General features: G+C 38.9%; 1 protein-coding gene across 1 annotated transcript in view; it reads right to left on the reverse strand.

Annotated features, from left to right (window-relative positions):
- Positions 1-6,592: 6,592 nt before the first annotated feature.
- The window catches only part of LOC109469630, a 39,230-nt gene continuing 31,399 nt past the window's right edge, over positions 6,593-14,423 (reverse strand). Inside the window, exons 45-54 of the mRNA XM_019768167.1 lie at positions 13,864-13,993; positions 13,282-13,424; positions 12,645-12,813; positions 12,236-12,367; positions 10,901-11,076; positions 10,172-10,280; positions 9,188-9,343; positions 8,805-8,950; positions 8,346-8,540; positions 6,593-7,974 (exon numbers count right to left, since the gene is read on the reverse strand). Of these exons, the coding sequence (XP_019623726.1) occupies positions 7,884-7,974; positions 8,346-8,540; positions 8,805-8,950; positions 9,188-9,343; positions 10,172-10,280; positions 10,901-11,076; positions 12,236-12,367; positions 12,645-12,813; positions 13,282-13,424; positions 13,864-13,993 (1,447 nt within the window). The 3' untranslated portion in view covers positions 6,593-7,883. The remainder of the gene's footprint in view (positions 7,975-8,345; positions 8,541-8,804; positions 8,951-9,187; positions 9,344-10,171; positions 10,281-10,900; positions 11,077-12,235; positions 12,368-12,644; positions 12,814-13,281; positions 13,425-13,863; positions 13,994-14,423) is intronic.

The following is a 14,423-nucleotide window of genomic DNA, read 5'->3' on the forward strand; positions in this document are numbered from 1 at the left end:
TAAGTTTTTTTCCATGAATCTAATGATAGCAGTAGCAGACGTTTTTTAGTCTTTTAACTTTAACTTTAATTTTTCTTATTCTTTGGTAGTGGTTCCTTTCTTCCATATCCATCAGTAATAGTGCATCTATTCAGATTACTGTATATTGATGTTGCACACGTATAAAATGATTGAAGTGCAGCATATATAGAGCTTCAGCGTACAAAACGGCAATAGAATCATATAGTCAATCTACTATTTTCAACTTTCAGTGACAATACAAGGGGAGAAGTCATAGATTTCGTGAACAAGAAGCAGCGTCAAGACGTCAATTTTGGATCTTGCTAAGGTAACTATGCAAGGTGAGAAAAACGACGTGATCCCTACCTGAAGACGAGACACCTAGCGGAGAAGCGCTATCCTTCAGCTGACCTTGGAAGTCACCCCTACTTTGGTTCCCGGACCTACGTATACTTTCATACTGTGTTGGCACATAGACCAAGGACATTATACAACATAGCACCAAGCAGTCTGGCTTATGTCCGACAACACGTGAAGCCGATGACTGATAAACTGTTTAGAATATGACCACATACGTGCTGATCATTAGCACAAAATACTTTCGCAATAGAATGCTGACCAGTCTAGCTCCGGATCCTGGCCATGAACCTCGTTAAATCATTCCAGCGTAACTAATATTCAACAGGACGTATGCACTCTCCTGCATCAAAATCTTTGCAAGATAGAATATTTTTGCTTACAATTTCAAGGACTAATTTCATGATGAGCTAGTTGATAATGTCCATAATCGGTGTCTAATTTATTGAATATAAGATAGTGGGAAGGCGAAGAGGACTAGGTATTTATTATAATTCACCTCCATTCCATGATGGAGTTATGATAATTATAAAATTATTATATAAGCTGGCCTCTTTTCGATGTAGACGAATAACTTCTCTTTCTCAGACTTTGAATCTAGTAAAGATGGTCCACATCTTTCATGTGTACAAAATTCACAGTTGCCACGTTTCACATGGAAGTACATCACTAGTATGTAATACGTATACCTGTTAAGAACTGAAGAGGATTAAGATAATAATTCCATTGATGACTTTAAAGGTCTACTATCAAGATGGTAAAATGTGTGTTTAACACATAATTGAAGTAGTGACATTCCATTGCTGGATTCTATCAGACACATGAATGGTTTTTGCCAGATGTTGTAGACAGTCAGTTATCATTAACCTGGTCTCGAAGCTCCTGTACGTGTGTGTAAGTCATATTGTAATTGTACATACATACTTACATACGCCGTCATGTAACCCCATTACGTACAGAGTAATGTGACTGGCCGGTGAATTCCTCATCTTTACAAACGTACGTCATCCGCAGCCACACGCTGAGATCGACACGCCGAAAATCTATCAGCGCAGCTTTACATTGACAAGTCGAGATTTATCGAGCGATGGCTGTACCAGCAATGTTCAACTGTCTGCAATAACTCATTCGTTTATGTCTTTTGAATTATACCCAACAGCGTTTCTCCTCTTTTCAGTAAACATTTCTTGACTTGACTCTGCCTCTTCTAGTAAACAGTATGTGATCATCCCCCCATTTCTCTACTTAAATGTTAATAACTTGTTGAAAGTCCTGTTCCCCGAATTAACAATGATGAATAGTATCGTGCCTCCACAAGGACAGGGTAACACAAATAGAAGTACGATTTTACCGTTGACCCATTTTAAAAGCACCTTAAAATGTCCACGCGTACTGCCCCGAGTATAGAATTATTTTCCTCGAAAGTACAGTTTCGAAGTAAATTACCATTTTCTTACATAGATGCAAAATTTAGATCATGCCTGGGTACGGCTGTCTGGGTATATGTGGTTTCAGATTGAACTTGAACCTGGCCCCCACATGTAGTGTACCAGACAGACATTGGTAACACGAGAGGGAAGTTATTATTGGAGGCATTCTAACAAGGCTGTGGCTAGAGTCGCACTACAGCAGGGGATTCTCACCATCGTACCCTCAGATCCGCCGTGACAACCTGCCAAGTGGTTTCGGGTCCGGGGTGAAGCCTCGGAAGGCATCAAACCCTGGGAAGTCGAGATTTAAGAGCCTCAGACAGACCAACCATCCGCCATGACTGTGACGCAAACCTCCGGTGGGGACGAGGTGATGGTAAAGAGGCCTTTTAACTACGACTGCAGCTTCGCAGCGGGGTTGGCCCGAAGGAAGTACTTCACCGAGCAGATCTATTACATCTTCTCGCCCGTGTGGTCTAAACGATCGCCCTGTCTGCCGCCGAGTGTGTTCAACCCCGGGAGCTGGAGCGTCCGGCTGAAGATCAACCGGCAAACCACACAACGACGACGGTAGGTCATGTAAACTACAGCCTCCTGCGAGCGGTTTACGTCAACATATAAGTTGACAGGAAATGTTAAAGTTTTAAAATTCATATTAAGACTACTTCTTGTATTATCTTTATTGCTTACTTTATGGCGAAATGATTGCAAAGGGGGCAACTTCGTTGTCTGAAATCCGATCATTTAAAACTGATAATGATAATGTTTCAGGCATTTCAAAGAAATGAAAATAAAAAGTAGTAAATAAATTTTCTTTGCATAATACAGATAGAATAATGCCCAAATTTAATGGTGTATACAGTAACTGTTGTGCGATGCCATTCCTACAGGAGAAGCCCATTGTTTCTGCGGCACTACACGCAGCCAGCCTCGGGGTACACTGTACGGTAAGCACCACTGGAGATCGTGACGCGAAGAGGCCGAGGATGATAAACAGAGGATCTACCGTACAAGTAACAAACAAGCGATGAAACATCAAGTGTCCTTTCACTATCGTTAGAACATTGCTACGCCACTGCAAACCTGGGGGTGGCTTCCAAGTTCGCGCGCACTGAAACAGTCAAGAATCTTATAACTAGCTTTTCCCTTTGTACAATAAGCTCACAACTTATGCAAGTTTATCTGAGATGACCCATTTATTCGCGAGACAAACTTGTCAATTTCAGTGGACGTTTTCACTGGTAGCTCCGATATGTCAATTTATGTTTGAGACAGAATGTTACTAGTACTTCAAAGTTACTTTGTGCTGTGCTCTGTGCTGTGCTCAAGGTCGACTCATGTCCTTTTAATAGAGATCAACCAAGGTATGTGCTGTCAACTTCTCCGCCTGATTGTAGTAGCTGACCTCAACAGATCCATTCTTCAAACTTTGATAAAAGAGGTAAAAATATATATTAAGATATATAAAACAACGTAATGTTCCTAATACCTGTTGCGCTTATGTATGTCCTTTTCAGTAAGTAACGTTTTAAGAAGCAAGAGCCTGTCTCCCCACCGGTTCCTCCACAGTGTTCCTCCGCCGTGAGAAACTCGGCATCTCTGCTCTGTAACATCGATCGGCAGAATTCAAACTAAAGCTGTAACTTCCAATAATGTGCAAAATACAACCCAAAGGCTATATATATATTACATAGCATTAATTATCAGTCTATAGAAACTATTTTAATTTATAATCAGCAATGGTAGTTTGAAAAACACTTGGAAATGACAATCCCCGAACCAATTCCATAGCGGCGGAGGAACAATATAATGACTTGTCTTCGATTCAACAGGTTCGAAAGTAAAACCCTTTGTGTGAGAGCAGTGAAGCTGGTCGAAGTTTAATTTTCGGACAAAATGAAAGAAAGTAACATGAAACAGGTCGTTGGTGGTGGGAACAATGACAAAGTATGTGATGCCGTGTGAATTCCGCAAGATAGGGATTTTGGTAATTTGCTTTGAAAAGCAATGGGGACGTCATAAGACTTGACGAAATACTAGTAATGGTTGAATAGGAAATTGCCGACAGTAAGGTGTACATGCAGGCTGGCAAAGAGTTTGTGGATTGAAAGAACTGTTAGGCTGTTAGGGGATTAATGTGTGAATACTATGGTGGTGGCAATGGGTCGGAGGCAGACGAAAAGCGGTGGGTTTGCTTTGGTACACAAGAAGGACGATGTTGCGTGGATCCCAGACTGTTGTTGGGAGGAGCAAGTTCCGAGGGCTGACTCAAATGTTATCAGACTTTAGAACGACGTGGGGATGTATCGCTGTACATTATGTAGTTTATATATTAGTTGACATCTGCATGTGTTGTACTGGTATGACCCATCAAATGATTGTAATATCACTTAAATTGCCATCAAAAAGAAATATAAACCTTCAAATACTGACGAAAAAGGCTTATGTCAATCATTGCTAAAAGTCAAGAAGAAAGCATGTTTGTGGTATATATATATTATATATATATTATGTGTGTGTGTGTGTGTGTGTTTGTGCATATGTCTTAGGGCAATCGCAGATATCAGTATGTTGTTATAATAATGATAATTTATTTATTATAGATTCTAATGGCTTTATGTACTAATTCATGATCTTTAATAATATGCAGTTGCGCCCATGTTTTGTGTGTTATTGAGTAGTTTGTGCTTGACACATTTAGAAATGGGACTTACCTGTAGCAAGTTTAATAACAATAACTGCTAAACTAAAAAAAACAAGGTAAAACATAACGTCACCAAAATCTTATTCCTCAGCCTTTATTGAACGTTGAGATAGACAAAGCATAGAGTGAGGCCATAGTCACCACTAAATACCCCCCTTATGACAGTTATTCTCAAGCAATATCCCCAAATCAGCAACCATGCGCATCTTCAGAATAAAAGCATTACTAGCAATGTGTAACACAGTGTAAAGGGTTTCTTGTATACATGTAAAACTCAAGAATTTTGCTTACAAGAAACCATGAGAAGTGACAGAATGAAATAAAATAAGCGTTTTATAACTCAAAAGCCCAACCAGTATATAATTATAAAACTTTACGAGGGTCAAGAACTTATCCTAGTACAAAGAAAAGATTAACTGGAGTTCCCCGATCTCATACGAGGGGTGATCAAAAAAGTTCTCGGCCTAACCTAGAAAACGTCATGGCATTAAAATTTTTCTTACACTATTTTTTAATATAGTCCTCTCTAACTGCAATGCAATTAGTCCAGTGATGTTCCAGCTTTATTTTCCCATTGTGGAAGAAGGTTGCATTTGGACCCCCCAGATTGGCCTATACCGCATAGATGACGTCATCTTTACCATTAAAACGTTGACTGCGTAAGTGGAAATTGAGTTTAGGAAACAGGTAGAAGTCCAAGGGTGCTAGGTCAGGTGTTTTGGAAGGGTGGGGTTAGACTGCAAACCCAAATTCGTTTGCTGCTGCCACTGACCCCTGTGCTGTGTGGACAGGTGCGTTGTTGGCAGGCCACCTCGGAGCTTTCCTCTCCTTTTCTCTTTGATCGTTGTCCTCAACTGTCGTAATTATGTTGAATAGTACTCCCCATTGATGCTTTAACCCCTTCCGCAGGTAGTCAATCATGATTACTTCCTTACTGTCCCAGAAAACAGAGGCAAAAACCCTGTCAACGGACGAAACTCGCTAAAACTTCTTGGGGGGCCGGGGAAAATTCTTCCTCAATTGTTTGCTCTGCTGTTTTTATTCGGGGTGAAAGTGGTGAACCCAGCTCATCTTGGGTTACAAATGTTTTGAGGAAATTGCATGCATTGGACTGAATTCGTTCCTTGAAATGTCCCGCCTGTTTAACTTCTGATGTTCAGAAAACATTCGAGGCACCCACCATGCAGACAGTTTGTTCATCCCCAGGATGTTCGGCAAAATATTGTGAACTGGGTCATAACACAGGCCAAAGAACCTGCTACAGGATGGACAGTCTCACATCTGTCTATTTACTACCATGTGATGGGTGGCCTCAACTGGATTGTCCATGGTGCTGATTTGTGGCATCCTGACCTATGTTCATCTTTTGTGCTCTCCTTGTCGCGCTTATAGCTAGCAACCCACTTCTTTATATTTTAATAACAAGGGTAGTCATCAACAAGTGTCTTGACCATGTCGTCATGGATTTCCTTAGGAGACATCCTTTTTATCGATACACTTGGTCACAGCACACGCTTCTGTTGCGGCCATTTTGTGATTTTGCCCTCACCCACCCCATTTTCACGGGGCGTCACGTGCTAATTAATGAATATAAAAATTTGAATTTTTGTGTGCAGTGATGTAAGACGTCATAGTATATACAGCTATATTAAAGAAGAGGAGTTTGACCTTTATTTTCTAGGTGAGGCCGAGAACTTTTTGATCACCCCTCGTACCTTCGCCAACTGATGTTCATCTTTATGGCTGACAAATTATAGATTATTCCCCCTGATTGTGCAAATAGGATCCTCATTTCCACGAATTATATCAGTTTATCATATTCTCAACCAAATGACAGTCTTATATGAACATACATACTTATCGAGAAGTGCTGGGTCATGACCATGAGAACAGTGCTTTGCTAAATTACTAGACAGTGAAGCTGCATTGTACTACATCATAGTACATGCACTTAGCTTACACATACATGTAAAGCGGCATATATGCATGTTTTAATCGGCATTGTACGTCCTCAGTCTAAGGTGTTCCGCTTTACCTTGACCTTTAATATGCGCATGTGTGAAAGATGCACTGTGCAAAATTTATACTCCACACCAAGATCACCAAAGAATGGCATTTATTGATAGCCAATATCCATACATTGTAGCAACCTAGTAGTCTAAGTAATAATTCCTTTTCGTATCTATGAATGGAAATTACGTTTAGTAAATTTGTTTTGTTAAATGTATTTTGAAATATGGTAAAGGTCAGAAACTTTCATTGTGTAATATATGAGATTTGTTTGAGCAATTAAATTACTGCAAGTGACTAATTGTCTTTAAGTTTTAGACAAAAGAAAAAAAATTGCTTGATCATCACAGATAAGTTGAGCTGTAGATGGAAGAGAAGTCTACTGACTATTGTTAACAAAAGACTAATGTTACATGTAATTAACATGCTAATTGTGACATAATTATGTGTGATCATATAACTTTGCTGTAACCTTTACTTTCTAAACAATTTTAGACAGTCACCCGGTCACCCTTACATACATGTTGACTACATTTGACTTACAGAGCAAAATTGGCCAATATGATATACTGTAATATACATGTAACAATAATTCAAAGAGATTTAAACACCAATTTAAAGATTCCAGACAAAAACGTTACATGTACATGTAGATGCTTTCATTGCAATTATCTGCAACATTAATTGAACCTATGGTAAAACTGCTCTACAGCATATTATATCTCATGATGTTTGTTAGTAGTTATTCTTTATCACACTAACTATATGACTACAAAAATAGCCAAGAAAAAAGCTGATAGTACTAGAGTTACAAGATATAACGTTTGAAATCATAGGAAATAAAACATTAAAACTCATTACAGAAACTCCTTCTTCCATTACACGTAAGGGTCATTATGCAGCTAGGCTGTAAGACTTGATTGTGTGTATGTCCTTTGTTTGTATATATTTGAGTCTGTATTATTTCAATGTGTATTGTTTTTATTGTGTTTGTCTGAAATAAAGAAAAAATTAAAGATGAAAGAAGCAAATTGGTTAAAACTGCAGTAAATAATTTGACCACCAAAAGGCATAATCTCGTCCTGTCTATTTTTAAGGCAGAATTACATATACAGTACCTAACACATGATGTGCCCTGCCAACATCTGCTTGGAGATTGATCCCTGCCTGTTTTAGCTAAGTTAGAAATGACTTTGAGATTTTTCAACTCAGTCTAGATGTACTGGATTAAGTATATCATCCTTTCAATACACATCTGAAATAATACATTGAAAAAGGTTCTCAAACTAATTAACAGATTGAAGTTAAGCATGATTTTCTATCATTTTGCCTTGTGACCCTTTATATTCCATTGGTATGTTATCATGGCTGCTGAGACTAGGTCAGTTAGAAGCACACGATGTCCCAGCAAAGTTCACGTTATTGCTGGATGTGGCATCGATGAAGTCCACAAGTCCATCTTCTTTAGCTCCACTACAGAACCAAAGCAAGAGTTGTAGTTGTTACTACCAAATCCTGTTACATACATTTGGCAGCTAGAGTAAGTACCAGTTGAGCTTAATTGGCATAAGAGCAGTTACTGTATGATTTACCCAACTTAGTAGCATGCTACACAAATGATAGTACATGTACTTAAAAAAATTTTTAGTGACCCTTCAATAGAGACAGGCTGTAATGCACCATTGGCTTCCTGATGCTTCCATGTACAACTGATATTTATATTGCTAAATGTGTTCCTAATATTAGATATTGGAATTACCCTCAACACAAGAGTGACAGTCCTATTGTAAGCTTTTTTGGAACAAAATCTCTCTATTTTTTACAAAGATAAGAGAAGTTCTCACTTTCTGAAGATGAGTTTCTTGATGCAGCCTTGGAAGTGCCCAGTGTTGTCGACCAGCTGTTGGGGGCCCGGTGTGACATTTGTGTTGGGGTCTGGTCCACCCAGGATGAGCTCACTGGTGGTAAAGGTTCCTCGGTTGAAGTTGTTGTTGGTGTTGATGTTGGGGGCAATGTTGTCGTCCAGCTGCAGGAACAGCCTGTGTGCGGAGCATGGGGTTTACAGGACATCACAAAAATGGTCTCAGCAGCAGAAACAGCGACAAACCCAAACTATGACCAGATGTCAGCCAACTCCCTTTAACATACTTGGGCCACATCCTATGAACAGTCCGCTTGCTCAAGACTGATTATATGTACCAAAGTTTGCACATAAACGTATTATTTAATATGCAAATGCCTTGGATAGCATTTTCATTTTCGCATGAACTTCAGTTACAAAATCAAAGACCTGCAAAACTCACATTTGGCCTACTCGTCGTACGAGGATGTAATGCTCGTTGTTGTCGTTATAAGTATTCTGGCTGGTCACACGGGATGCTCCCACATTGGCGTTGTCTCCAAAGGCAGCAAAAATAACCCTACCATTGCTCATGGAAATTGCCCACAACTATGTATTGTAGAAGAAAAAGAACAAACTAAGAAATTAATAAACAACATTTTTATCTTATGAATTGTAGTCTTATTGGCCATCACTACAGTGTCATACTTTAAGGCCACACCAATTTGATTGTTGGTTCTTGCATATTTTTAGAAAAAAATGAAGCAACAGGACAAAAGAAAATAAAAAATAAAAACAGAGCCAGGCATTCTGTGATAGGACTCATAGGAGCCTTGTTGTACTTACCACCCCTTGAGTGGTATGCTTTGCTAGCAGCATCACCCCATTGTCAGACTGTGTCTGGAAGGTGAAGGTGGCTTCAAACACATCGTAAGTCGTCCGACTTGTTGGCCATTTTTTGTTCACATAGCTGTCCACCCCAGAGAACTCCAGGCTTTGAACCTTGTAGGAAGTAAAAAAAAATACATATTTTACAGCTGTACACAGCACTTTGAAGTTGTCAAATGTACATGTATATGTATATTGACTGTATAACTTTTGTAGAATAAGCAACATTTGTTATAATTGACCAATATTTATGATGATGTTTATCTAATGAAATTATTCTCAAGAGATCGAAAACTGACAAAAAGAATTTCAAAAGCACTTTACAATGAATATGAAAAAATTATACTGTTTTAGTGTCTGGGAGAGACTAACAATGTATATAATAAGTTCTACACAACTGTTTTAGCGTATTGGAGAGACTTGCTTATTTTGTCACCACTGAGATTTACCCCATATGTTTGAGTACTGACATAACAGGACTAATGACTTTCATACTTTCACCATGTCAACCTGACTGTAAGGCTTGGGATGGATCAATAAATACATATTAGTATTATATTAAAGTGTGGTGGGTTCTTTTATGTGCTTGAGGTGTTGCTCTCCTAACTCTCTACAACTGGGACCTCCAGCTTTACATCTCATCTGAAAAGACATCTACAGCCAAACCAATTTGTATTTTCACCTTCCTGTCTTTGGAGTGAGGAAATTTGTGTAAAGTGCCTTTCCAAAGGGCATAACACTACTGGCACCTGCATGAGGGTTCAAACCCCAACTGTCAAGAATAACTGATCTAGATTCTGGGTTAACTTCAAGGCCATAATGCCACTAATTATAAGTTTGACACATCACATTATGACCAGGATATCCAATGAACAACATGATGTGTTCAGAACTTCATTGCAAGGTTAACAGTAGGACAGTGTGACATGTGATTGTATTTACCAGAACAGGGCACTGTGTTGTTGCAAGGCTGCCAACATGCACAATCTGCTTGTCCTGTACCAACACTTGGAGCTGCTTGATGCACCCTTTGTATCCCTCTTTCATCAGCCTACATGTAGGACAAAGGCAAGCAAAATATCAATAACAAAACTCATACTTCTCAAAATCTTGGGCTTACTTACTCACTGAGTATACATAACTACTGACAGTCTATTTTAAGTTTACAAATTGCCAGGATGCAATACACTATCATGAAAGTTCATCTGTGTTGGTATTAACCATTATAGTAAAATATTGAATTGGTGTACGTAGATCAAATTTTCAATGACCACTATCGTCTTGATCAGGATAATTAATGACCTGATGCAATATAATGTATAATAGACTTATATTTGATCCACACAGCCTTGCTATACAATAATACCTTCAGTTGTAACTCCACAATGGCCAAGCTAAACCACAATTACAACAAATTAAAAACTCATCAGTATGTACATGCTAAAGAAACATTTGGCTGCAGCTCTACTCCCCTCTCATGTGTAGTACATGTAAGAATATTCCAGATCACTGAAAAATTAAAAAAATAAGAGAAGTATCTGACTGTGTTTGATCATAACACGTACGTACATGTACCAGTGGAGACCATCTGGCAAATAGGTTAAATGGTCATAATGAAAGTACAAAATTTAATGTATTCAAAAAAATACATGTATGATCCAGCAAACTCACCTGCTATCAAGGTTAGCCTTCTTTGTTTCATCAAGTCCCCCAACGTCAGCCATCATGTTCAACTTCTTGGGTACTGAAGAAATCTTTCCAATTTGAAGACATTCCGGTTTCCTTTGTATCATAAAAATCACACCTCCTGGGCATGGGTTGGCATTGAAGTTGATGATCAATGCCACCTGCAAAAGTGGAAAACAAAAAACCTTAATAAGTTAAAAACACAGTCATACCAAGGCCCCTGGTCATACTTACTTGCTGCCAGGTTAATGCAAATTAATACGTTAAACACTGGTGGGCATTTATGCCACCCTGGCCAGTTCCAGAGTTAAGAGTAAACCATTTGGACTGTTCAGAAATCAATATAATTCCAGATTTGTTGTGTACTGCGGAGGTCTTGCATCTAGTCAGGTCTTATCTTCTGCAAAACCTCTAATTGATTTCCATCCCATTGGGTAGCTGCCTGATTGCAGGTTCAGTAGCAACCCTAAGAGCCCAGTTGTTACCATCAGTTTTACAGCAGCTTTTCTCCACCAACTTAACCTACTCTCCAGGGTTTGGGTTATTTTTGGCACATTTAAAGGCTTTTTTATTGGAGTTTCTTTTTTGCACTGGAATTTTTTCACCCATTGGGAGAGCAGTTTAACCTGGAGTACTCAGACTAATTCAGGTGGGATGTGGGGTCCAGTCTCTTAATCTCAACCCAGGTTCATATTTTCTTGTTGGTGTTGTTGCCTTCTTTTCTTAGGATGATCCCCAAGTACTACTCAATGGATACAGACTGCACTTTTTCCTTGAACTTTACCCACGAGTCCTCAAGAGAGTCATCCTTTCCACCAAGACAGTCAAACCAAACTATGTTACATTGTATATTCTAAAGTCTTTGATCCATCACTGAGATGTTCTATTGCAGGCAAGGAGTGTTTCTCAGCCTCTTGTTTGTTCACTGCCTTTAACACAGTCATGGAATGGGTAAATAGTAAAAATTAAGTGTGAATGTTGCACATGTACCACAGGAAATGATCAGTGGTCATGCACAATTTTTACTGTAATGTCAAACATTTCAGCTGGCCAGCTTCCTGAATGTGTCAGATTGGTTGTGATTTCATTATGACATGATGACAGATCTACATCAATGTTACTGGTAAAGGTCAAAAGCAGAGAAATGTCCCCCTTTTATATTGAAAATAGGGAATAAACCTCCCAAAAGCTGAAAAAATCTTGAATCATCATGCATACATGTACATTTATAGGATTTTATTTATCCCCAGTTGGGCATGAATATGCAACTTTATTGTCATTATAATAAAGTACAATGTAGCTCCTTAAAATGTTACTTACATGAATATAATTTGTCTTCTGCAGCATATCAGAGACAGTACTGGGTGATTCTTTTTCATGATATTGTCCTGATTCCGGCTTGATCATGGCAACAATTCTGTTATTTCGCACCCCAATAGCAATGAACATAGCCTGGAAAACAAATAGTCACAACTTAACACATCAAAATGCTTAAGATAATTTAGTCAACATCTTAATGTTCTGTTACTGTCTAATCACCTTTTCGTTACCAACATCAATAGAAATATCACGGTATGATAATTTCATGGTTACTAATTAAAAATTAGATTGATTCAGGAGTTTTCCTCCAATGCATGTTGTTTGTTGTTCTCTTGCTAGATTTGTAGAAATGTTCAAGAGTGTAACCACGGAAATAAATTGGTGTGGCCTGAAATGGGAAATAACTCACCTGATCACCATAGAGGAAGATAAGGCCATCTGGGCCTGCAGGACGTACGGAACCACTAAAAATAGACTGGCGATCTTTACCAACATCCACCTCAATGTTCTCCCTGGTGTGGCCATAGCCTCCTCCATCAAAGTACATGATGTTTGAAGTCACTATTGAGGTGCTCATCCTGTACAGCAGAGACATTTCATTTCTAAGACATTATGTCTATTCTTGTAAATTCAAAATTGCTCCTAGCCTTGAAGAGAAAACAGTATGCTGTGGCAGCATGGTGGGCATTTTTACTGCAGTGTTCATCTCCTCGGGTAATTTCAAAAACAACAGTTACTCCTCTGCTTCTTAGTTGTTAGATTTTGAAGTACATTCCTATGGTTGCCGTAACAACTTCCTGTTTCAAGTGTGATTTGGCCTAACACAAAAGCTTCACAGGCAAGTGGCATGGCAGCAGCTGACTACATTACACTAAATGACCTGTTACATGTTTGTGTTGTTCAAAGATATCTAGTGAGGAAGCTTCTACTGTGCTTGGTTCCATTAGTTCTAGGAAAACAATGCAACCTTTTTTTCTTTAGAATAAATTCTGAGCTAAGGTCTACTCATGAAGTGAGATCATATCATAATGTTCAAAAGGACGTACTCCCTAATAGGAAGATCTGTTGGCAAGTTGTCTGCTACTCGGAAGTTCCACAGGCCAGAAGAAGGCACTGTGTCATCTCCGAACTTCAGGTTGTCAATGTGTCCAATGAAACCTCGACCTCCCAAGGCCAAGCCTGATGGAAGCTGCAGAGAGAGGAGAGAACATTCTCTGTTACCAAATTGCCAGAGTCTTGATGTGTGATATTATTGATAGTTCTTGTCCTTTTATTGCCCTGTTATACTGTACATACTGCTGCGTGTGGGCGACCTAAAGCCAGAGCCATTGCCAATTGCTGACATAGCAGATCGACAGGCCTGGATAAAATGTCTGATTGCATGACTCTGTTCAATTGGCCTGGCCATGGATAAAATGTGAGTCCAACTGCATCACCTCCATGTGATGATGATGATGATTGTATACATAAGAAAAGCTAATAACATGATGCTAGATGATTTCAACTTTCTATCAGTTTTGTCTGGAAGAGTATAACACACAAAGGCCTGTACAATGTAGCTTTGTCTTATTAAAGAGATTTTAAAAACCATAAAGGGTAAGAAGAATGCAGAGATGTCCAAGACTTACGGCAGTTCCATCCACTCCGCCCACCCAGATGCCGCCATTCTCTGGCATGTCAAACAGGATGTAGTTGTTGTTTGCTTCACCTTCTAGTGGGTCATTATCTCCAACAGTCAGTTTTAGATAGTTTCCAACCCTACATGTACACAACATCAGATGTAACACACATGAGCATGAAAGATTGGTGTTGGTGGTCAACATTGTTGATAGCTATACTGTCTCCCAACACAACGTGTAACACATAGTAGTATTTACTGAATTGTGTCGCTCATTTGCAAATAACATGTCGTGATTGATATATATTACATACATGTAACTCGACTGAAATAGCTTATAGGGTACTAGAGTATTCAACTTTTGGCACTGCCTATGGTGCTGAAACATCTGCAGTAGTACATAAAGTGTAATACTTTAGTTTAGTAGTACATGTAAACAACAACACCCTCTAGATTATAACAATACAGTATATGTAATATGCAGGGATACACCTACATGTAGACTCAATAGCAAACATTACATCCAAATGGCAGATGCTCTCAAGGCAATGTGAGGTGGTTTTTACATGC

This window comes from Branchiostoma belcheri, unplaced genomic scaffold (assembly GCF_001625305.1).
Source record: "Branchiostoma belcheri isolate BF01 breed outbred unplaced genomic scaffold, Haploidv18h27 scaffold21, whole genome shotgun sequence".
Lineage (NCBI taxonomy): Eukaryota > Metazoa > Chordata > Leptocardii > Amphioxiformes > Branchiostomatidae > Branchiostoma > Branchiostoma belcheri.